General features: G+C 42.1%; 2 protein-coding genes across 21 annotated transcripts in view; one reads left to right on the top strand and one right to left on the bottom strand.

Moving 5' to 3' along the window:
• LOC308192276 (cytochrome b5 reductase 4-like) overlaps positions 1-24,807 on the top strand; it is a 191,591-nt gene that overhangs the window by 67,975 nt on the left and 98,809 nt on the right. The gene's annotated exons all lie outside the window — the stretch shown is intronic.
• Positions 1-24,807, bottom strand: part of SNAP91 (synaptosome associated protein 91) — a 77,086-nt gene that overhangs the window by 43,604 nt on the left and 8,675 nt on the right. For all 20 annotated transcript variants that reach the window (XM_080585645.1, XM_080585646.1, XM_080585653.1 and 17 more), the window contains exons 3-8: positions 11,756-11,898; positions 10,678-10,753; positions 9,123-9,225; positions 2,979-3,072; positions 1,634-1,745; positions 61-167 (exon numbers count right to left, since the gene is read on the bottom strand). In XM_080585645.1, the coding sequence (XP_080441771.1) occupies positions 61-167; positions 1,634-1,745; positions 2,979-3,072; positions 9,123-9,225; positions 10,678-10,753; positions 11,756-11,898 (635 nt within the window). The remainder of the gene's footprint in view (positions 1-60; positions 168-1,633; positions 1,746-2,978; positions 3,073-9,122; positions 9,226-10,677; positions 10,754-11,755; positions 11,899-24,807) is intronic.

Genomic DNA, 24,807 nt, shown 5'->3' with positions numbered 1-24,807 from the left:
ATGCTAAAATATTCACGAAATACTTAAGTGCCAGACTCCAGAAGACTGGAAGTCACTTACCTCTGCAACTTTAAGAAACTCTGATACTCTGGTCATTCGAGTAAGAAATCGTTTGTAGATTTCAAGAGCATCTTTACATTGTCCCTTTTTCATTTCAAAAAATTTCTCTAGAGAAATAATTTGGCAAATTTCAGTTAAGGTGTCTTACATTAGGTCTGTATTCATCAGCAACTCTAGTTTTCAGGAAAATCATATTTCAAGAATATTGCACTCCATTAACATTTCTCTACCTGGACACTGATCTAGTGGTATTCCTAGTCCTTAGTAGAATTCAGAAGTTGGACCTGCTGGGAAGCCTAAGAATTATATAGACTGGAAAACTGCACCTCAAGCAGCCACAACATTGTGTGAGAGGTAAACCAGGTTTTTAAAGACAAATAATAAATAGACAAAGTAGCTACCAACCTTAAAATTCAAAGTATTTAAAGATACTTAAACATATATTAATATATTTCCTCTCCCAAGTTGTCTTCATTCCACCATAGAACAGTACATTCTCCCACTCAAGTAATTCCCTTAAGTTGGTTAGTGTCTGTTAACAAGCACAACTGCTACGTATTTCAACCTGAACTTACACTTTAAGTAGCAGTAGACACTGAAATCTCAATTCAATTGTTATGCCCAACGCATTTGTATCTGCTCCATCAGCTTTCCATGTCTATAGTTTCAGTTAAAATACCTGGGACTTACTTTTATGAAGTATCATTATGAAATAACATTACAAGGATACAAGACCAGCGTTTGAGCTTCAGGAACATCTGTTTGCCTTTTCAGTCTTTGTAACAGTCTCATTTTCCTCCTTTTCTAGTTGCAGCCAGACTTTTAGGACAGTCATGATGGCCAAGTAATCTGAGTTTCTATCTTTATAGACCAGCTGAAGTGCTCAAAGGTTTTAGTAGTTGAACCTTATTTTCTACAAGGTCAGTTCTATTTTCTGCAGTATAAGGCAACTCCTGATTTGGGGATTCATAACAAAGCCACCTGCGGAGACTGCTTAAGTCGTGTTATGTTATTGATCACACCTAGTTTTCTGAGCTTCAGAACATGCTTGCAGCCTTGCACAGGCTTTGCAGGTTGACTGCAAGTAAGTTTCTGAGGTAAGACCCAGCTTTGGCCATCATCCTTTCAGATAGATCAGTAAAGTTATTCAGGAGCATATTACTTCATATAAGACTACTACATAGCGTATTTAACAGAAAGATGAATCTGGACATTTTTAAAGAAATCAAATAGCAAAAGCTGCTTTGCTAACCTTGTTGGACATATTATGCAGGTTCACACAGCACTGTACGTTTCTTTAAGCACAGTGCTTAGTGATCAGTGTCTTTAAACCATACAGTTTTAAGAACATATGAAAATCCAGCCTCAGATGAACACTAGTGTATGAGGTTATGGCTTAAAGTCTTCTCTCACTTCTCACTTCAGAATAGAATAGTCAAGAATAATGTATTGTTTAAATGAAAGTTACACATACACACCACAAAGAAGAAGAAGAAAAAAAAAAGTGAAGCAGATCTGAAACTCCCTTTTCACTTGCTCATGGTATGTGAAATATAGACACTGGTTTACTTACCTAATAAGTTAATAACCCCATCATTGTAGCAAGCAAAAAGTTTGATAAGATCTTTAAACAGAAGCATGAATGCAGCATTTATGACACCATTTGTCAGTTCATTTGGATGAACCTACAAATAAAATACCAATTAGTTACAACAAATTTATTGAATGCAATCAGCAGTTTTACTTTATACCAGATATCTGGTGCTGTTATTGATGGAATCAAGTACTGAATACAAATTTTCACACACACAAAAAAAATAAGCAAAGGTTGCTTCTGTTTCAGTTAGGAGATGACAGTTTGGTTTTTTATTTCCCACTACTCCAGAACAAACCACTACAGCAGAAGAGTATCCCCAACAACAGTAAACGTCTTACGACTTCTTCACAAAGAGGTGGAAGGCGAGGACACTTAACAAAGCTTTAATGAAACTGGACAAAAGGAGTGAGTTCATAGCATTGTTTAAAAAAGCCTCAGTGGTCTAGTAGGTAATACAGTTAGGTTAATGGAGTCAAGACTCTTCCAGTTCTCATGTTAACTTGGGCAGAAAATTGCTTGTTTATTAAAAGATCTCTTTTGTTTAAAAAAAAATAAAAAAAAGAAAACTACAGAAAAAAAGTCTTCCAAGACCACTATCACAATTCCTAAGTCATTTAAGTAACAAAAACACATTAGCCAAACTGTGTGCTTCTAAGGCTTTCCTCTGAAAGCTGAAGTGGGCCCTAGACATCTAGGAATGTGTCCTTCCACCCACCAAGAACAGAAAAAAATTCAAGATCCATTCTTCAAAGATCTCTCTGCAATGTTACTCTGTACTTTCAACTGATTCCTCTTTTTATTCATAAAGCAGATAAATAATCCCACCAACATTAATAGCATTATAAATAAATTGAAGACATTTATTTCTATGAAAAGACTAGATTAAAGTTTAGTCAGTTCACTTAGAGCTGAAAACCAGGTGAAAGTTTTAAGGAAGCAAAATACTACATGAGGTGTTTAAATGGCCTCCCCTTAAAAAGAAGCTGGTTACCAAAAGACAGAAAAAAAAGTTTCTTTAACCTCATTTTTCCCCTCTCTGATGCAAAAGATGCATCACTCCATTCTCTGAGTCAACATTCCTCAACAGCCCTCATTTCCCATTCTGTTACCCTACAAGAAAATCCACATTTGCTCATTTCATACATACAGAAAAGTGCCATCTTTCACTGCACTATATCTCAGTGAGACACCAAAAAGTGGACTTTTTTCCAAATAACGGGAAGATCTGTAAAGCATTACCTATAAGGTGAAATATGTTATTTACAGTGCAGCACTTTAAATCACTGATTAGTGTTAATGCTGGGTCAGCTTCAATACGTACATCGAATTCAAGTAATGCATCAATTTGTTCCTGTAGTATTGGCATACTCTTCAGTAGCTTTTCAGGAGCCATTGTCCTCATTACCCCATCAGCTCTGCAAGAGGGAATACAGGTCAGAAGCCATTGCATTCTCTCTCTCCCTCCCCCCAAACTGATTTACTATCTAAATTTAAGCTTAACCCATTTCAAATAGTTGGAGCACTGCCTGATTCTCCTGCCTCCCTCAATATCACAAGAGCTGGCATGGAAAGCACTTCATCCAGCCACCACCCCTGACAGCAGATGAAGAAGAGTTTTTATGTTAGAGTGATGAATGTGAGAGCTTGATCTTTTTGTGTAAAGAAGACACTGAGAGTTTGAAAAACTTGACAAGAAATACTGTTGCAGAAGTGCTTAGAGTCTTTGTGCATTAGCTTTGTTATGAATAACTAATGACAACTCATTACTGAGAGTATTTTTTAATGACATGTCTATGGTCACTGAAGACAAAAAAAATCTCTATAGATTGTGGGTGGTTTTCTTTTTTCCCATAAAGTGCCACAATATATGCATGTCAGTATCTTAAATCAGGGCAGCCTTTGCTAAGAGCTTCTTACCATAGGACACTTTCCTCTGTGTTCGTGAGTACTAATTAATTCCATTATTTCTTCATAATGCTATCACTGACTTTGAACTGCCTTAGCAGTCCTGACCTTTTATTCCAATGGGATCATCTAGTAGTCATGGACATGTAACATTTCTTATTTGCAGCCCACAGAAGTTTTCATGTTTTCATGTATAACCATTTTTATCTCTGAATACCACAAACCCACTCAACAGTCATCATGTGTGGACCCATTCTGGCCACTGACAGGTATGGTGTCTCCTCTCCAGGAAGGCGTACCACCATTTATACTTATTTTACGTTATACTCTAAGGCACCTTATTTTGAGAACCGGAAATAATATGTACAGAAGGGCTTTGCAGCAACATGTTACAAGGCGGAAATTGAAGGAAGCTGAGTAACCCAAACTTACACATGGTGAAGGCACCATGTGACAAAGGGAACTTAAGATGTTAGGACAACTGTGCTCTGCTGGATCAAAGCCTGCCTGGAATATCAATCCAACTAGCTACCAGCCTTATGTCAAAAACTTATATGTGATTCACATTTCAAACAGATTCAAAAGATTACTCTGGTTCCTGTTACTGGAATAGCATCCAGCTACACTACGAAGCTGTTCACAGATTCACAGATTCACAGATTTCTTTAGGTTGGAAGAGACCTCAAGATCATCGAGTCCAACCTCCGACCTAACACTAAGTACTCCACTAAACCATATCACTAAGCTCTACATCTAAACGTCTTTTAAAGACCTCCAGGGATGGTGACTCCACCACCTCCCTGGGCAGCCCGTTCCAATGCTTAATAACCCTTTCGGTAAAGAAGTACTTCCTAACATCCAACCTAAAACTCCCCTGTCGCAACTTTAGCCCATTCCCCCTCGTCCTGTCACTAGGCACGTGGGAGAATAGACCAACCCCCACCTCTCTACAGCCTCCTTTCAGGTAACTGTAGAGAGCGATGAGGTCGCCCCTGAGCCTCCTCTTCTCCAGGCTGAACAAGCCCAGCTCCCTCAGCCGCTCCTCGTAAGACTTGTTCTCCAGACCCCTCACCAGCTTGGTCGCCCTTCTCTGGACTCGCTCGAGCACGTCCATGTCCTTCCTGTAGCGAGGGGCCCAAAACTGAACACAGTACTCGAGGTGCGGCCTCACCAGAGCCGAGTACAGGGGCACAATCACTTCCCTCGACCTGCTGGCCACACTGCTTCTTATACAGGCCAGGATGCCGTTGGCCTTCTTGGCCACCTGGGCACACTGCTGGCTCATATTCAGCCGACTATCCACCAATACTCCCAGGTCCTTCTCGGCCAGGCAGCTTTCCAGCCACTCATCTCCCAGCCTGTAGCTCTGCTTGGGGTTGTTGCAGCCCAGGTGCAGGACCCGGCACTTGGCCTTGTTGAACTTCATGCAGTTGACCTCAGCCCATCGCTCCAGCCTATCCAGATCCTCCTGCAGAGCCTTCCTGCCCTCGAGCAGATCGACACACGCACTTAGCTTGGTGTCATCTGCAAACTTACTGAGGGTGCACTGGACGCCCTCATCCAGATCATCAATAAAGATATTAAAGAGGACCGGCCCCAGTACCGAGCCCTGGGGGACTCCACTAGTGACCGGCCTCCAACCAGATTTGACTCCATTCACCACAACTCTCTGGGCCCGGCCATCCAGCCAGTTTCTAACCCAGCGAAGCGTACGCCAGTCCAAGCCCCGAGCAGCCAGTTTCTTGAGGAGAATGTTGTGGGGAACGGTGTCAAAAGCCTTACTGAGGTCAAGGTAGACCACGTCCACAGCCTTTCCCTCATCCACCAAGCGCGTCACTTGGTCATAGAAGGAGATCAGGTTCGTCAAGCAGGACCTGCCTTTCATAAACCCATGCTGACTGGGCCTGATCGCCTGCTTGCCCTGCAAGTGCCGCGTGATGACCCTCAAGATAATCTGCTCCATGAGCTTCCCCGGCACTGAGGACAAACTGACAGGCCTATAGTTCCCCGGGTCTGCCCTCCGGCCTTTCTTATAGATAGGCGTCACATTGGCTAGCCGCCAGTCAACCGGGACCTCCCCCGATAGCCAGGACTGCCGATAAATGATGGAAAGCGGCTCAGCCAGCTCCTCCGCCAGTTCTCTCAGTACCCTTGGGTGGATCCCATCCGGCCCCATCGACTTGCGCACATCCAAGCTCCGTAGCAGGTCGCCAACCATTTCCTCATGGATAGCGAAGGCCACATCCAGCTCCCCATCCCCTTCCACCAGCTCAGGGCACTGGGTGTCCGGAGAACAACCGGCATTGCCGCTAAAGACTGAGGCAAAGGCGGCATTAAGCACCTCAGCCTTTTCCTCATCCTTAGTAACTAGGTTTCCCCTCGCATCCAGTAAAGGATGGAGATTCTCCCTAGTCCTCCGTTTCGCGTTGATGTATTTGTAAAAGGATTTTTTGTTGTCTTTAACGGCAGTAGCCAGATTGAGCTCCAGATGAGCTTTGGCCTTTCTAATTTTCTCCCTGCACAGCCTCGCTACATCCTTGTAGTCCTCCTCAGTGGCCCGCCCTTTTTTCCAAAGATTATAAACCCTCTTTTTTCTGCTAAGCTCCAGCCGCAACTCTCTGTTGAGCCAGGCCGGTCTTCTTCCACGCCGGCTCATCTTTGGGCACGTGGGGACGGACCGCTCCTGTGCCATCACGATTTCCTTCTTGAGGAGCGCCCAGCCTTCCTGGACTCCTCTGCCCTTCAGAACCGCCTCCCAAGGGACTCGGCCAACCAGCGTCCTGAGCAGCTCAAAGTCAGCCCTCCGGAAGTCCAAGACAGCAGTTTTACTGGTCCCCTTCCTGGCCTCGCCAAGAATAGAGAACTCTACCATTTCGTGGTCACTCTGCCCCAGACAGCTTCCGACCACCACATCTCCCACCAGTCCTTCTCTGTTTGTGAAGAGAAGGTCTAGCGGGGCACCACCCCTGGTAGGTTCACTGACCAGCTGCGTCAGGAAGCTATCTCCCACGCTCTCCAGAAACCTCCTAGACTGCTTTCTCTGTGCCGTGTTGTGTTTCCAGGATATGTCTGGGAAGTTGAAGTCCCCCACGAGGACAAGCGCCGACGATTTTGCAACTTCTGTCAGTTGCCTATAAAACTCCTCATCCGTCTCCTCATCCTGGTTCGGCGGTCTATAACAGACCCCCACCAGGATGCTAGCCTTGCCGGCCTTCCCGCGGATCCTAACCCACAGGGATTCAACCTTATCATTCCCAGCCTGGAGTTCCACAACATCAAAAGATTCTCTAATGTAGAGAGCCACGCCACCACCCCTTCTGTGCTGCCTGTCCCTCCTGAAGAGCCGATAGCCAGGCATTGCAGCACTCCAGTCGTGGGAGCGGTCCCACCACGTCTCCGTGATGGCAACCAAGTCGTAGCCTGCCTGCTGCACAGTGGCTTCCAGCTCCTCCTGTTTGTTACCCATGCTGCGTGCATTAGTGTAGATGCACTTCAGCTGGGCCATCGCCTTCTTCCCCGGCCTAGCCATTGTTTCCCCCGGCACAGCTCCGACAAGCCTTGTTTGAGCCCCGTCCCCCTTCTTACCTAGTTTAAAGCTCTCTCTATGAGCCCCGCCAGCTCCTGGCCTAGGATCCGTTTTCCCCTTGGAGATAGAGACCCATCTGGGGCCATCAGGCCGGGTGCCGAGTAAAGCTCCCCATGGTGAAAAAACCCAAAATTTCTATGCTGGCACCAGCCTCTGAGCCACCTATTAACCACATGAGCTTTCCATGTCCTCTCCGTGCCTCTCCCTTCCCCCGTAGGGATGGACGAAAACACCACCTGCACTCCCGCTCCCTCCACCAATCGTCCCAGCCCCCTATAGTCCTGTTTGATGGCCCTGAGGCTTCTCTTTTCAACATCATCGCTGCCAGCCTGGATTATCAAAAGCAGGTAATAGTCAGAGGGGCGAACCAGGTTTGGAAGCTTCCTGGTAACGTCTCTGACCCTGGCCCCAGGGAGGCAGCAGACTTCCCTATGTGTGGGGTCAGGCCGACAAATAGGGCCCTCCGTTCCCCTGAGGAGGGAGTCGCCCACAACAATCACCCTTCTTTCTTTCTTGGTGGAGGCAGTCCTGAGGCGTGGAGTCAACTTCCTCACCTCAGGCATCCTCCCGGGTAGGCTTCCTACCTCATCCTCACCCACCGGTCTCTCCAGCTCCAGGGCCTCAAATCTATTGTTCAAGGGCACCTGGGAAGGCGGCGCCGGAAGGGGAGGGCATCTCCTGCGAGGTCGAGCAGGGACCTGCCTCCATTCCTCCTCAACTCGCAGGTCCCCTCCCTCTGCCCGATGGCAACAGGGCAGGGGGTCCACCCCCCTTTGGGGCGTCTCACCCTGGTCCCTCTCCCTCCGGTCCTGCAGGGAGTCGCTCCACCAGTCTATCTCCCGCTCGCACTCCCTGATATCCCTCAACCTCTGCACCTCCTCCTTGAGTTCCGCCACCATGCGGACCAGGTCGTCCACCTGCTCGCACCTCACGCAAGCAGTCTCTCTGCCTCCCGCCGATGGCAGCAAGAGGCTCAGACACTCCCCGCATCCGGAGACCTGAACTGCCGCATGTTTGGGCGGGCAGTCGGTCTGGGTGTGTTACAGTAGGCCCTATACTGTCTAGCAGTTTGAGACAGCCGGAGATGAAAACCTAGCATTAATGTCTCTGTTACCAGAATCCAAAGCAGAATACAAAGCTGCAGAATACACCAAAATTGCCAGAACGATCCCGTATGTAACTCATCATCAGAGGGGACAACTTTAGTATGCAGTCACTATATAGCAACTATACCTTCAGGGGGTGTTAAGCCACTTACAGTATAGTTAGTGCTTCAAGAGATAATCAGTTGAAGTCAGTATAGTTATGCTATAGTTATAGTACAGTTGATACTACAGTATAGTTAATGCTTCAAGAGATAATCTAGTGCTATGGAAGACCCAGTTAAGAGACCAAAAAATGTTCTGTCAAATACCAAGATGCTATTCTGAGCATGGTTAAATTTTTTCAGATTTTTTTTTTTTTAAACACAACCCTTGTGGCAAACAAAAACAGGAGTTTGTAGCCCTGTTCTGTTCAGTTTATAACCATTTGCTAAGTTGCCTCCTAAGAACTTCAGGTGTTCACTTGATTTTCTTTCATAATTAGACATCTTTCTTATGGAAAGCATCTGGAGTGATGAAACATCCAAAATATAGATTCAGAGCATTTCCTTTCCCAAATTCTAAAACACAGTTTCCCTGCAGCACAATTCATTAAGAGTCAGATTTAATACCTAGCACTAAAAGCTCCCAGTTCTTCAAGGCACCTTAATTTGGTCTTCAATATTTGGCTTAGTACCCACAGTCTTTCCTCTTCACCTTGTGTAATTTTAACCAATTATAAATACCTAAGAAATCCAACCATTTTGGTGTTTCATTGTGGCTAAAAAAAAGAACCTAAGTCATTAAGAAAATAAAATTAAGCATAATGCCATAAATAGGGTTTTTATGTGTCTGGCAACCCGACCAGTTTACATATCTAAACTTTGCTTACCCTTTTTTCACTCTTGCAAAGTCAAATGCCATTTGTCTGTAGGAAAACGCTTTTTCATTCAAGTATCTGCTATATCGCCTTATAAAGGTGGACATGTCATAACCTGCAAACAAACAAACAAACAAACAAACAAAATAGGTACATTTTACATTTAATTTATATGCTTGTTTGGAGGTTCTTTAGTAAACAGTAACATACAGTCAGCATACCCTACAATATACAACTCCACATACAGAACTGGCATCAGAAGACATCTTACTGCCTCTGAAGAAAACACAGTAGTGCAGCATCGAAACAATCTACTACTGCTCTCTACTGCTCTCATACATCAACAGATGTATGCAATGCACCAATGGCAGGGTTCCTGTGGAAACCTACTAGTGGCTACTACAGTTATGTGGTAACATGGCTTGATGGTGAAATTAGTTACCCCCTTCTGTAAACATGAAAAATGCCAATTTAACAGAAAGATTATACTTAACTGGTATATGGCTTCTATGATTGATTTCAAATTACAGCTCCCATTTTTCTACATACATCAGTCCTGCCAGTTCTTACATGGACCCTCAAAATTCCCCCAACTAGATTTACTAGAAGAAAGAAATTATGTCTGCATTCACAGATATTAGTGAAGTTGTTACACCAGAGATGTTCAAAGCACATGATATTGGGCAAGCAGCCTCAAACTTCAATAGCCTTGAAGTCTATAAAATTTCTGAACAGTTAGAATTACACTCTGTTTTTTCATTCAATGTTTCTTCTTCTAAGTTACTGAAATGTATGCAGAAGGTAACTGATTATCCTCTTTGGTATGGGTCCTTTTTTACTACTTTCCTTAAAATCCACATCCCTCAACTTAGTCATCAACCGTATTTTTCCTTAATATCTCTCTATGTTAAGCATCTCTGTCAGCTCAGGCTTATTACTACCATTTTCTGATGATTCATTATCTATGACACTGGTGTGTTATCTACAAAACTCTAATGTAAGTTTAGAGAGATCAGCAAAGTACACAAAAGTATGCATTGAACAGAATTCACATTTGCCAAATACCAGTATTGTTGAACATGCAAATCATGTTTTGCTTGGAGAAACAGAGGTTTAATACTATGGGGGATTTGTTCCTGCCCTGTGTAACTATTTATAAAAGACACTTAAGTCTTTTTGGTTTCACATGCCTCCAACAAGAGACAAAGTAACATGGCATTACTTTATCTTGCCCATTATTATAGCATTGTACAAATATCCACCAACACCTGCTGCACTACAAATTTTCTCTCTTCTCTAGTAGAGCTGCCATAAAACAAGTTTTTCCTCCTTCAAATCAAGGAACAAGAAGATTTCACTAATACACCTTTCATTTTGCAGGAACTGAGAAACATTGTTGTGAAAGTATCCAGGAATTCCTATTTAACTTGAGATCCTGTATTAAGTACTTATAAAAATGTGCTACTGAATCATTTTTATATTATTAACTTCTTATGAATGGAGAATCAAATTAACAATAGTATCTTATTTAGGATCTTACTAAGGTAATAGGCATGAGTAGGCTTACCATGAGATCCACTTTTGTCCAGAAAATTGCTGAGGTTGAACAATGTGTTTCTAGATGCCAGATACTGAATGAATCTCTGCAACACAAAGTTATTTCTTATCACAGGCTATATCTGAATATTTTGTACCTCCTAGCAAGAAGACTACTAGTCTAGCTCTAGTATACACACATGAAAACCCAGATTTTTTTTCACAGCCTACTATACTTTCCTCAAAACATTTTTCATCCATTCAGATTAATTATGTTTAGCATGAATCTCTTCTAAATATCCTAATGCATACTTAAAAACAAATTCTGTACAAAATATTGATCAGAAGGAAGGAGCGGTAAGAACTGCTAATTCTTAGAGAGATTTGAGAAAGCATGAGATTTATTTGCTTACAAAGCAGCATATCCAGGCGAGTCCCAGACTTATTGATCCATCAGCCTTAGGCCTTCAGCTTAGCAGAAACCAATTTTAATAACTAGTAGGCCCCACATTGAGTACCAGGACTAAGACTGAAATGATCATGGAAAAACAAATCAAAGTGTTGGCCCAAAGTTGGAACATAAAAAGAGGACAGGAGGAAAAAGCTTACGCTGCAGCATCAGAGAAGTTCATTGCAAGAAAATACTTTATATATTGCCAGGGAGGAATTGTTTTACAGTCATACTAAAGCACTATGATAGTACACATATCCTCAAACAATGATTTTGACTCTTTAGGTCATTAATATCATAACCAATCATCATGCACATTCAATGCACAGAGTGAGATGGGCCATCAAGGATGCTAAAACTGTCGGAGCTTCTTTTTAGATTTTGTTCATCATTGATAGAAGTCCCAGGTAGTCTTTAATCCTGCATCATTCTGTCTTCAGAGAGTCCATAAATTCTGTGACCATATTAAGAGGCTGCTGCTTGCTCTTAACGGTATAGATAATATAGACAAAGATACAGATAATCAGCATGATGGTAAAGGTAAGTTTGGAAGTTTGTTTCTCATAAATAATAATTCTTGACTTTTTTTTTTTTCTCAGGTCCTTACTGGTTCAGAGAGATGCCTTTGTACTACAAACATTTTCAGCTTTATGCTTACCTCATTGCCATGAACCATTAGATGATGTGTGGTAACTAAGGCTTTGAATACAACCACCCAGCTACTATTTGTTGCTCGCTCAAAAAGTGTATCAGCCATCTGAGGAATATTCACATTTGTTTCATTAGTTGCTTGGATCAAGTCTGTAGGAGAGACAAAAGGAAGGTGTTAGGTGCTACAAACAAGACAAAAAAGTTTGCAGCATGCCCAACCTCTCAGCCTACCTGGCTGCAGGTCATAGTTGTGAAAAATAGCAAGTTCAGCACTTAAACTCTACGTTTAAAATATATATTATTTATATCTTTGAGGTTATAGCAGTGCATCCTGACAATAACACTGATCTCTCCTAACCAACAATACTAGCTTTCCAACAATTCTTTCCTGAGCTATGCCGCAACCCTTCTCCATCTTCACCCCAGGTGACTGTAGAGTACACGATGCCATGTGACTACTGCTTGTGGGTTTTCAAGTTAATTGTGACAGTTCATTGTCTCTGGATTAGATTAATAAGTATTATCAAATTCTCCATTTACAGACAGTACAGCAAGCTCACTAAGCCCAGTCACATCAGCAAAAAGATGTATCACCAGAAACTGAAACTCTAGACATCTCAGAGGTTAGAGTTTCATCAGCATGCTACAGCACACCTCCTAGAGTCTTTACAGACCTAGAGAGCAGAAGAGTGCATTCAGGCATGCATTAATACCTCTTCAACTTTAGGAAAGAAAGCAAAGATAGATATTGGCTTCTACTGAAGCATGAGTCCTGAAATTAAGATAAATACTTAATCAAAAGTAGTAGAGCCACTAGCATCTCTATCCCACCTCTATTGAAAGGATCTTCAATTTATTACACCTGTTACACACAGATACTTGCTAGGTATCTGGCAATGACTTTCTACAAACTATTACCTAGATTTTGTGATGCAGTTGGAAACTGCATACCACAACTGCATGACTAAAACCTCTGTGATACCATACACAGCCCTGACTTCATGCAACACAAACAGCACAAAACAAAGACCTAATTGTAGAGCTGAAACTTAACCTTTGAAGACCTAAGTAAGAGAAGTTAAAAATTAAAAAGTTCAACTCCTAGACTAATCGGTATCTCCATTACTAATGAAAATGGTCATCTTTTACTTTTTCCTGAGTAACCATTGTTAATAATCTTCCACATATTTCTCCCTCCCCTGCCCCCGACTAGAAATGTTCATTTCACTATTCGAGTCATTCAGTGACAACAGATTTTCTACCCTAGAGGTAAACATGCTATTCTGCGACTGATCCTTGCACATCTCAACTATGTGCACCTGATGCAAACACTACAGTAGTTCAGTTCACCATGTCAGTAGGGTTTCCACTTGCTTTCCCTCCCCAGCACAACCTTATATAACAGAGGACATTAATGCTGCTAAGAGCAGAACGCCAAGGTTCGGGCTGCTGTGAAACTGCTGAAACTGCTTCTGCAGGGCAAGAAAAGTCCAGAGGACACTTCAGCCGAAACAGACTGAGTTGCGTCAGCTTCTGAGAACCACCTTGCGTGGTCCGATACCCACTCTGCAGTACTAGAAGCATTCAGAAGTTTAGTAATTTTTCTTGAAGCTTTGGCAAATGATTTTTTTTTTTCACTTCTGTTGAACAGACTCCTTTAGATAGAAGAAATCTATAGCTCAGTCAGAAGCCTAGGAAAACCATAGTACTTGTGTTTAAAATTGTCTTTTTGAATGGGCATAAAAGTTGCAAGTTGTCTTCAGTTTCCTGTCAGTGGAATAACTTGTTTACAGCTACAGAGAAACCAAGTTTAATTTTTAAGTGTTTCTTAGTTTTTTGGTTTTTTTTGGAACACCTTCTGAAATGCATGGTTAACTTCTGTAGTCTCAGCAATACTACCCTTGAAGGAAGCAGTTCTGCAGACTAAGTATTGCAGTAGTAAAGTCATACTATTGAATGACAGCAGTTCAAGCTCACAGAGCTCTAACAATTCTCCTTGATCTTGCTGCAAAAACAGGCAAATAATCTTTTATTCTGCAATGCCGATTAATGAATTATAGAAGACTTTGATCAGTAACAGCCTAGAAACAAGCCACAAGCAGCTTGCTTGTTCTTTACCACACTCAGAGGTTTTGCTTCAGACAATAGCTTTTGTCCTTAGCGTAAGGGAAAAATGCATCAAATTTGCAAGCTCTCAGTCTCAAGTTGCAGTACATAGCTCACTACAGAAGAGAGGTGGTATAAGTTGTGTATTCTGTCTGTGGGTGTTAGATAATGAAACCTCAGATGAGTCCACCCACAGCAATGCTGGCATGGCAGGCTGGAACGCACGATTCATACACGCTGCTGCAGCACTGCTTCTAAAAGCACTCAGTCATTTCTGATCCGCTCTGAATCGCTGGAGGGTACAGCATCTGAGTCTGCAGCTCAAAATGTTTTAGGACATGAGTAATTATAGTATGCCGAGGAGGGAAGTATGATTAAATTTAAGTGTACTACTTTCAGTGAGCAAATGAAAAAAGAATTAAACCACACATGAATATTTTACTTGTCATCTGAAGGGGGAGGGGAAATAAATAAATGAGTAAGTTAGCTAGTTAATTCTGTTCAGTCATCATGCAGAGTTAAGGAATTCAGGTTTCCCAGTTTTCTTTCTACAACACTGCAAAGCCTTCTCTTAATTAGCAATTGTCAGTATCCGGAGCTACTGACAAGCATCGCTAAACTTACTGAATTCTGAGCAGAGCTTGTATGGTGGCTAAATGGAATTTTAAGGTAAGAGTCAGCAAAATTAACTTGTTTTCAATGTGACAGTGAAGAATAGATATGAGGAAAAAGAAAAAAAAATCTAGAAACTACATTTTCATAAGATATGCTTATTCAGACATTTACTGTCAGCACACAATCTTAGTTTTCAAAGCGGCAATAAAGTTCAGAGTCTTCTAAGCAAGTCACAGGTGGGCTTGTTAATATGAAAGAGGTAATAATAAAAACTACTGGATGAAGAACAGCCCATTGGCATCCCTATTAAACAGTTTTGCAAAGTTGATTCTGGTTGGGATACACAGAAGTAGGATGAATGAGGATTAAAGGCAACTTCCTGATGAAGTTTCTACTACTGCAAACATCCATAACGAGTACACTGACAGCTAATAACCAAACCCAGAAACTGAGTTTGGATACAAGTTGCAGACAGAGTAAGAGTCTGGGAATTCTACAGCAATAGCAGCAAGTGCTTTCAGTGCTACTTTCAAACAAGTGTAGTTGTTGGAGAGTAAAGACCTATACCTTTCCCTTGAATTAATTCGTTTACTGCGGGAATAAGTTTTGCCAAATTTTTGGTACAAATTGCCAAATCAAGGTACATGACTTCTTCTTTTCACATCTTATTAGCTGATATTTTGAACACTCAGTCCAAAGATCCTTGTTTAAATTATATGTGTAATTTGGACTTTCAGATGAAAAACTGATGTGCAACAGAAGAGAAAAAAAAAGAAAAAAAAAAGGATGTCAGTTCTTTGACAATAACTTAAATTTGAACAGCAGCCTTTAAACTCCTTGACTAGCCAACTTTTTAACCCAGTCTTGAGATATCTGCAGTTTAATCAGGGAAGAGAAGTAAGGCTAGAGCATGACTAACACCTTCATTAATAACAAGACAAGTCTATCAACTTGAGGAAGATAGGGAGAGTTCACTGGGAAAGATGGAAGTTAAGACAACTTAGCTCCTCATGATCTTTGAAAGATATGGCTAGTTTTGGTGTTTGTTAAGTTTTTTGGGGAGAAAAAAGAGAATAACAAAAAGTTTCACTGTCTTCAGAATTTCAGACTGTAGCCTCATTAAAAACTACTTCCTCATTTTAATGTTTTGGTTTGTTATGTTGTTGTTGTTGGAATGAGAGAGAATCTACAACACCTTAAAAGACCTTCTTCATTCCTTTACATTTTCAGATTTTATTCTGAATCTCCGATTTTTATTTTATTTATTTTTTCTTTTTAACTTTCAATTCTTTAATAGACAGACTTGGGATTTCCCAGTTCTAAGTAAATTATTCAGAATTTACATTCCAGTATATAGTGAAATAGCAGTGTAGCACAAGAACTCTGTTCAGGGGGATGTTGGTGCCAGCATAGCAAGAGCTAACAATTGCAGGTTGAATTAACATGCGAGCTGCCTCAACATCTGAGCTGTGTCACACATTCAGTTCCTAAATTTTGCTGAATCTCTCTGACAGTAACCCTACCCCTCTCCCCCCCAACCTTTCTTACCATTCCATTGAACACTACAGTAGTCTTCAGAAGTAATTTTTCTTGCTTATAAGAATTTGAACACATTGAACCTACAGAAAAGGAAATGAAGGACTATTCCAAATCTGGGCTAGTCAAGAATGGAAAGAAGGGTCTTAAAGTAAAAGTTTAAAAGCCTCAACAAAAAGCTAAGTGGCCAAGTAACAGTAGAAGTCCTCCCTTGCAAGACATTAAACCGTATCAGGAAGCTACTACACTGTTGTGCTAACCAACGCAAGAGCTGATCTTCCCGGTCTACAGAAGGCTGGCCACAAAACAGCACTGAAAAGCAGAACAAATTTATTGGCTTCTGTTTCTCCAGAAATTGCTCATGAGAACTTGAGATGATTTTAATATTATTAGCTCCGACTATCAAGCAATTCCAAAAATGAGAGTCAGAAAGTTATCTCTGGGCATAAAGTTTAGCATCTACTACTCTTTTCACCCCCAGCTTGCTCTATCTCCAAACATACAACATAATATGACCCTGTGAAGAACTGCAGCTCATGCTGTCTCCTCCTTCCTCTTCAGAAGTCTGCCTCAAGAGTTAAGCGCATCTCACCCAGTAGCATTATTGAAGTCCATCATCTTCAAGAGATTGTCTACACTCTTTCATGCCTATGCCAACTCTATAAACCTAAATCTTCCACAAAACATGTGTTCTCCAGGTACTATAAAGACATTCCCTCTAATGCACATAGCCTATGTGACTACAAATATTTCAGGAGATTATGATGTCCTCTCTCCAGCCTTACCTCACAGACCTCCTTCTCTAACATACCACCACCCAAATTCATCCTTCACCAAGACAACTGTTATCCAATTTCTTTGTCTGCCTCCTCATAGGCATACTCATACTAGTCATAGTATTAAGAGTTTTGCATAAGAGAAACAGTTTTGTCTTCCCTATATGAAGAGTCTGCAGAGAGACAGAGTACAGAGTACCAGCAGACTTCTCTGAGACCTTCCTACAAATATTTCTCAAATTAAGAGTTTAATTAGCCTTAGAATCATCTTCTTATCCTACTATTCCTTTTCAAATACAGAAGAGCACCACTTTCTAAATCACCAAATCTTGATTTTGGAAACAAGACTGAAAAATCTACTGTCCATATACATTGCTGCATCTTATTCCAAGGCACTATCATACAGTCTGTACCCTTCCTTCCCCAGCATACCAAGCCTATAAGTTATCTGGAAAAAATCCACCCTAGCTCATTAACAGTATTAAAGCAGCTACATTGGATTTTTCTCCCTTTCAGTTCTCAATGATACATATATATATAGGGCTTTTCCTCCTGAGAGGTTCAGGTGCAATTCTCTTGGAAAGTGGAAATAGAAGCCAACTGCCAGGTAATTTTCTACTAGATCTGAAAGGATGTAACCCTAAGTTGCTTGGCTTTCCTAAGTACTAAAAATGGGGAAAAGGTGTGATAATACTGTGTTAAAAAATCTTGCAATAATCAACATAATGTTCCATGAGCTACAAATACTTTCTGTTTAAAAGAAAAAAAAAATCCAAAACTTATAGCTCCACTGACAGCAGAAGAATGCTTCACCTTTAGTGTTTATATTTGAATTACCTCCTTGAAGTTAATGCAATTGAAAGATGACATTCAGACCAGACTACAGCCACGGCAGCTTTGTCAAGTGACTTCACAGTGGGAATAGCCTTAATGATTAAGAATGGAATCTTTTTGCCTGTCCAAAGAAGTAAGAAGCTCACTTTTGAACCTTCCTTGTACTGAATTCACTTGCTTTGATTTACCAAACAATTTGTCTCTGGCAAGAATGCAGGTTCAGCAAAGAAAGGGGAAGAGGAGAAATCTCCACTTTTATGTTCCCTTCCTGCCTTCCAGAACTCCCATTTCAGTGCTTCCCTTCACACAAATCCTGTCCACAACTAGTTCAACAGATACGTGTCTTTAGTAGAAAAATACAAGTAATGAGCAATTTTCCTTGTGTCAACAAGAAATACCAAGTTATTCTGGAGCTGAAAGTACCACTGCTCTGTTTTGCTGATTCACTACAAATAGCAGCTGAGCAACATATCGCCTTTGGATTTCTTGGACATTTCTTGGACAACTCTCAACAGCTTAAGATATACAAAAATGCCACTTGTATTTGGTTGACACCAAGTGATAAGGTTAGTTCATAAAAGCAATTGCTTTGGAGAAATGCCATTCTCCATCCTATCTTAATATAGCATCTTAGATGGGGAAAAAAAACAAACAAAACAAAAAAACACTACTACTATTAGAAGTAGAAAGCCTTGTATTAACTATTTTTTGCTAACTAACTTTTTGCATAAAAAATAACTTTTGTCCATCATGGCAAGTTTCATACCTCATTCTACAAGCCAGCTCCTTCATCAGTTCAAGCCTAGAAGCCTTAGCCAAAACACACATTAATTTACCACAGTCACAACCACAGCACACATTCACAACCACAGCCCCATTGGTCTCTGTACTGCCCTATACAAAATCCACGGTCTTGTTGCATACACAAAAACAAGTTTTATCCGGATATATAGCTGCAAGATTATTTCTTAGAAGTATAGAATCTAATAAGGCCTAGTACAGTTACTGCTGTAACTGAATACCAGAATTCCAGCTGTGAATATCCTTCCATGAGGGTGAACAACACCTAACATTACCTGTTGGCTGTATCAATTCGTTACTCTTATTATTTGGCTGTTTACTGAACTATCAATAACCACCAGCTGCAGCTTTTATCCGGAACAGCACAGCTACACTGGAAAAGGAAGGGTTCTGTGTTTGCCACAGTGGTATGGGGTCATTTACTGTAATCTCTGCCCTAGAGCATTTTCTAATTAGCCTTTACATGTTGTGCTGATCGTATACTCCAACCATATCTGGCAGAAAGTGGTAATCAATGGAGGCATGGTTCACGAGCTATTTGAGTTGCCATGCTGCCATCATTTTTATTCTGAGAAGAATAAACTCTTTTTAGTGCTTTCCACCCCCAAGAAGATCTACTTTCCTGAGAAAAACATTTGCATTTAATAAACGTCTAGAAGCAAAATTTTCACTAGCCTACCAACCCTGCCCAGAACAGCAGTTTGTAATTCACTGCAAGTCTGAATTAGACTGAAGATATATTGGAAGCAGCCTGATGTTTTAGCTCCATTGCTTAGCTGTTACACACTGAATACATAGAAAAAAATGAGGGTGGGGTTGAGAATGTGCAAGCAACTTCAGTGGTATGTTAATTAGCTACTGCCTGCCTGATAGAAACAGGTCAGCTGAGTAGGCAGCCCCAGTGGCTGACAGATCTAACTTCCAATAGCCAGATAGGGTGCCACACTTTTTCAGCTGCTTCAGCAGGGTTCTTTTAAGAGTCCAGATATTTTGTCAGTGGATGTCACAAGATGATATAACCTTCAGTATAGACAGCCTGAAAAATAACCAAACAAGACCGAAGTGCCTGTGCTCCATTGAGCTGGCAAGCACCAAATGCTGAGAATGGGCTGAAATTCTTAACTGTGAATGAAATGTGCACAGCTATGTAGACAGTCCCACTGAAAAAGTGGACATATCTACAGGAAAAGAATACCAAGTGTTATACAAACTTGTCCATGCAGTCAGTGCAACGGTATGACTTTATACTCTCCTTGAGGCATATTGAAGCATAGTTGCATTAGCAAGTACTTTATAATATGGGTGTAAACATTTCAATCCATTTTGTCCCTTATCTGTAAGGCAACTAATAAAAAGACAGTAAGAGTTCCTAAAAGCAGAAGGCTGCCTCATATGCAAATGCTGCATCTTAAAACAGGTTTTACAAAGCTGACTGACATCCTTTGGGGTTAGAAGGAGTACCCTCTCTGTGCTAAAAGAACAAATGCAACAGGATGAAACTAAACACGCAATTCCTTGATGATCATTTTCTTACACCACACAAGTTAAACACAAATCCTCTCCTTCTGCCAGCCAGACAGGGGAGTTTAAGTCTCAGAAATGTTGAGAAACAAACTAGCAGTAGACTTGACATTTCAACATAAACCTGCAACCTTTCACATACTGCAGATCTCTCAATGTTGCAAAAAATTCTGCTAATAAACTGAATGGAATATCCACCTGAGAGCTGGAAGATGCAGTTAGGACTACTAACTTTCAAAAGAAACTGACAGTAGTAAGTTGCAATCTAACAGCTCAAAGCCACCACTGCATCTGGAAGATGCATTTGCCACTGGCAGTGGAAATCTCGTATCAAGCTCCTGATGAGTGGGGAAGTTGGAACCTGTCAGGCAGGCTTAAATCCAGTCAGTAAAGCTTCGTGCAGAGTCACATCTCTAGACTGGAATACCAAGAAGTGTCAATTATACTCCTAAGCACACTACGGAGGTGAGTTTTGAAAGGTAACTTTTCATAATACTGCCTAAGCATTTTCCAGCCTCAGGGTAAACAGGAGCAAGTTCTTTAAGATCACCTACTGTACACGTTGTAACTTTCGCCTGTTAATACTCTTGCCATTCACAAACAGCAGAACGATTCAACATTTGAATAAAGCTTAGCAAAGCCAGGAAGACTCAATGTGGCTTAGAATGAAGAAACACATAAGAAAGTCATAGGCAAGGCTCACATATGAAAATAGTTTTCTGTTTTAGGAGCCAGAAACTAGGCATCACTCATGATAAATTGTACATGTTTTCAAAATACTGGCACACTAGATATGCTGACTTCCTCTGGCTTGTTGCCCCTTAGCAGAATGTACATTCTGCTATAAATGGGTTTAAATGAAGCTATAAAAGTTGGATTAAGAGCTATAGGCACAATTACTGTACTTTGGATTCCAGAATCATGCAGTAAGCTCCAAACCCAAGCCTTGATTTGAAAAGGTTGGGTTTTAAAACTCCAGGGTTGCTAAAGAACCGATGCAATGATTTGTTAAAGCTTGTGTCTATATTCAACCTCTATATAATGAGAAACAGCAGCCTTCAGAGTCAGGAAACAGGCCAGCTGGCTTCCCCCTTTCATATAAGTCCTACACTCTCCAAAATGAGAAGTGAAAGGAAGAATCCTTTTAAAAAGAGTTTGAACTCTCACTTAAGTGTATCTATGTGGGCTCTTTAATTATGTGTAAAGATGCATGCTGTAGCTAGTGAAGTCCTGCACCATGGCAAGATCACTGCCTCATTTTGAGGACCTCCCCAGAAACTTGTTGACTTGCATAAATTTTAAGGGTGTGGGCGACAAGTCAGTATGTTTTATTCATGCTTTGAGCAGTCGTGTCTTCCTCTTGTTTCTGTGGAGTACCATTTTAGAACATTCTGTAAACTATCAGATAGACTTAAGTGATAAAAAGAAACTATGCCAGAGCCACAAGAGCCTGCCAGTCTCTGCAGGCTAACAGCTGACCATCTGCTATGGAAGCATCCGCTGCCATTGTGTCATCCATGCTTGTGCCAAGCCAAGATTCAGTTTGAAGTGACCAAGTACACTGTCAGTTGTCGTGCCATGGTCTTATCCCACCTATTTAGCAAAGTTTAAGGCACTTTCTTGAAAGGGTATGTTCTTTGGTCCTTTAAATAATTGGTAGAACAATCTTAGCTCAAGTGAACGCCAAACTCTTAATCTACCCTTACCCGTGCTTCACATCTCAGCCATAACCTAGTCTCCTAAACACCTATAGGGGGGTGGGGGACCAAAAAAACCCAAAACACTGCTTTCTTTTTCACTCCTTCCTTAAGCCAGTAAAGAGAAATTAAAGCCACCTTGGCAAAGTACACAGCTCAACTACAGCATCAGGAGTTCCTGCCAACTTGCTTTCTACCTGTGGTAATTTCGCATATTGGCTTATGACCAAAGGAAAGGTTGACCGTCACGAGTCAGACTCAAGCTGCAGACACATCCTGTCAGCAACTTGCAGTTCTCATTACACATTAGGAGCAGGGTGTACTTTCCTGGTGGCCTTCAAGCATGGCCATGCCTGTGTACTCACACTATCCCCTCTGCAAATATACACCTTTGATTTTTATCAATAGCTAGAAGAAAAAAAAAAAAGGAAAGAAAAAAAAAAGACTCCAGCAAGCCAACTGACACACTGTCTCAGTTCAAATGGCCAGAGTACAGATTATACAAATATACAACATTAGCATGACATCAGGGCATTTCAGCATCCAATTCCTTTCATTAAACTAAGTTGAGATACAGATACAATCTAAAACAAAGCATGAAATCACATTACTCTGGACAGGGAGGAGGAGCAGGAGGGTATTTAGACTTGGTTAGTCTGGGAGTCAGTGGTAATATTGATGCCATTTGCTATATACTATGCCTAGGAATAAACTGCAAATCTCAGAGGCACCGTGCAATTTCCAGCAGCATAGAAAACACTGTTCTAGTATTCCATATATGTTCATGGTGATATGGTCAAGTCTTCCAAGGCTGACGTCCAATACCATTTGTAGCACTAGTCCAGGCTGCTGGTATACTCCCTCTCTAGTGGACTAGAACTGTCAACTGCTTCAACAAATGTTTCACAACCTGAAGAGATTAATTTTTATGAGCACAAGGACCTTACTGACTACTAGATATGAACCCACCCTTGCAAAACTTACTTCAAATTGTTTTCCAGAGAGAAGTAAATATGATCAAAATAGTGAAATTACAAATATTAAAAACAGTTTTAGGGGTCTAGCATGTGGTTTGCAAGGCTCCAGAAAAAAGCAGACAACCATACTCTGCAAAGTGACAAGCTAGCCTCTGCCAAGTATTCTGATTGCCTTCCAGCAATTGCCAACATCTGTTTTATTCAAGCCATCAAACTCTCATCCAAGCAAAATTTTGGCCACTAGGGAAGGTAACCAACCATGCTGAGTCTGATGGAGTGGGATACTCTAGCATCAACTCGCCAGTGAAGCTTCACACTGCAAACCTACTGGTACTGCTGACTCAGGGGAACACAAATACTGTTGCAAACCCTGCTGCTAATGATCAGTGCCTGCAAAGCTCCTAGCAAGGCTTCTTATATCATATCATTTAGTTTGAGTTCAGGGTTCAGACTAGTGCTAGATTACTCGTTCTTTTAGCACACTGGAAGTCCCATGCTGAGATTTCAACCCCAATTTCCCAGATTGCTTTATTCCTGGCTGTTCAGTTTTCATAGTATTTGAAACCCATCTCTCCAAACCAGGAAGAATATTATTCCTAATCTACATTGTATGTATTGAAGTATGGCAATTCAAGTTTCATCAGATACTCATTGGTGCAACTGATTTTATGCCTTTGATATTTTCCCTATGCACATAACAGAACTTGTCCTTTTCCAACCTAACCAACATTCTGATCTGTGCCTTGAAAATAAGCTCCAAAAAGGAACAGCACATATGAAGTTAATGATACTGTTTGGAACAATTAACTCATCTTTAGACTATAGTAAGACTAAGGGAAGGGATATAGTGCCTTCCCTCCATTCCCGAAAAGATTGGAGCCAGCTTATTCAGCAACACCATATGTGTGCAGCTGACTGCAGGAGGCCTTTCCTTTTTTTTTATTTATTTATTTTTTTTTTTTTTCCTTCAGGGGTACGGGGTGTATGTGGCGCAGTTTTGGTAGTGGGGGTGCTGTAGGGGCAGCCTGTGTGAGAAGAGTGGTCACTTTCATGGGCTATGTGTGGGGGATATCTGCTGTAACACCAGAGTGCCTCCTGCTCCACCTCTGACCTTGGTGTTCCCTCTACTTTTTTCTCACTTTCAACCCCTTCTCTGCTGCCTGGGCAGTAGTGTCTGACTTTTCTTAAATATGTTTTCCCAGAGGTGTCACCAACTCAGCTGTATCCTAAGATAGTGTATTGGGTTGACGTGTCAGAGTTTTGGTAGCATGGGTGCTGCAGGGGTGGCCTCTGTGAGCAGAGCCCAACCCATGGCAGATCAGAGCCAGCTCCAGCCGGCTCCAAAAGGGACCTGCTGCTGGCCAGAGCAGAGCCATGGAGTGACGCTGGGTGGGCCTCTGGGAGAGCAGATTTAAGGAAGGGAAAAAAATCTACTGTGCAACAGCAGCTGGGAGAAAGGAGTGAGAAATGAGTGAGAAGCAGCCCTGCAGACCCCAGGTCAGTGCAGCAGGAGGGCAGGAGGTGCTCCAGGCGCACAGCAGCAGTTCCCCTGCGGCCTGTGGAGAGGCCCCTGGTGGAGCAGGCTGTCCCCCTGCAGCCCACGGGTCCCACACGGAGCAGATCTCCACGCTGCAGCCCGTGGAGGAGCCCCCGGTGGAGCAGGTGGATGTGGCCTGGAGGAGGCTGCGGCCCATGGAGAGCCCCCGCAGGAGCAGGCCCCGGGCCGGAGCTGCAGCCCGTGGAGAGGAGCCCACGCAGGAGCAGGGGGTCTGGGGGGAGCTGCCGCCCGTGGGGGACCCGTGCTGGAGCAGTTTGCTCCTGGGGAATGGACCCCGTGGTACGGAGCCGTGTGGGAGCAGTTGTTGAAGCGCTGCTGCCTGTGGGCAGCCCCCGCAGGCTCAGTTCGGGCAGGACGGCATCCCGTGGGAGGGACCCCGCGTGGAGCAGGGGCAGGGAGGGACCGTGAGGGAGCGGCGGAGACGAAGCACCAGGGACTGACCACAGCCCCCATTCCCTGTTCCTCCTGGGAGGAGGTGGAAGAGGGTTGATGGGGGGGAAAGTGTTTTTAGTTTCACTGTTCTAGTCCACTACTGATAGGCAATAAATTATATTAATTTTTTACACTGAGTCTGTTTTGCCCATGTCAATAACTGTTGACTCATCTCCCTGTCCTTATCTTAGTCCTTGAGCCCTTTC

This window comes from Anser brachyrhynchus, assembly GCF_964034855.1.
Source record: "Anser brachyrhynchus genome assembly, chromosome: 3".
NCBI lineage: Eukaryota > Metazoa > Chordata > Aves > Anseriformes > Anatidae > Anser > Anser brachyrhynchus.
This window is presented reverse-complemented; position numbering and strand designations above follow the sequence as displayed.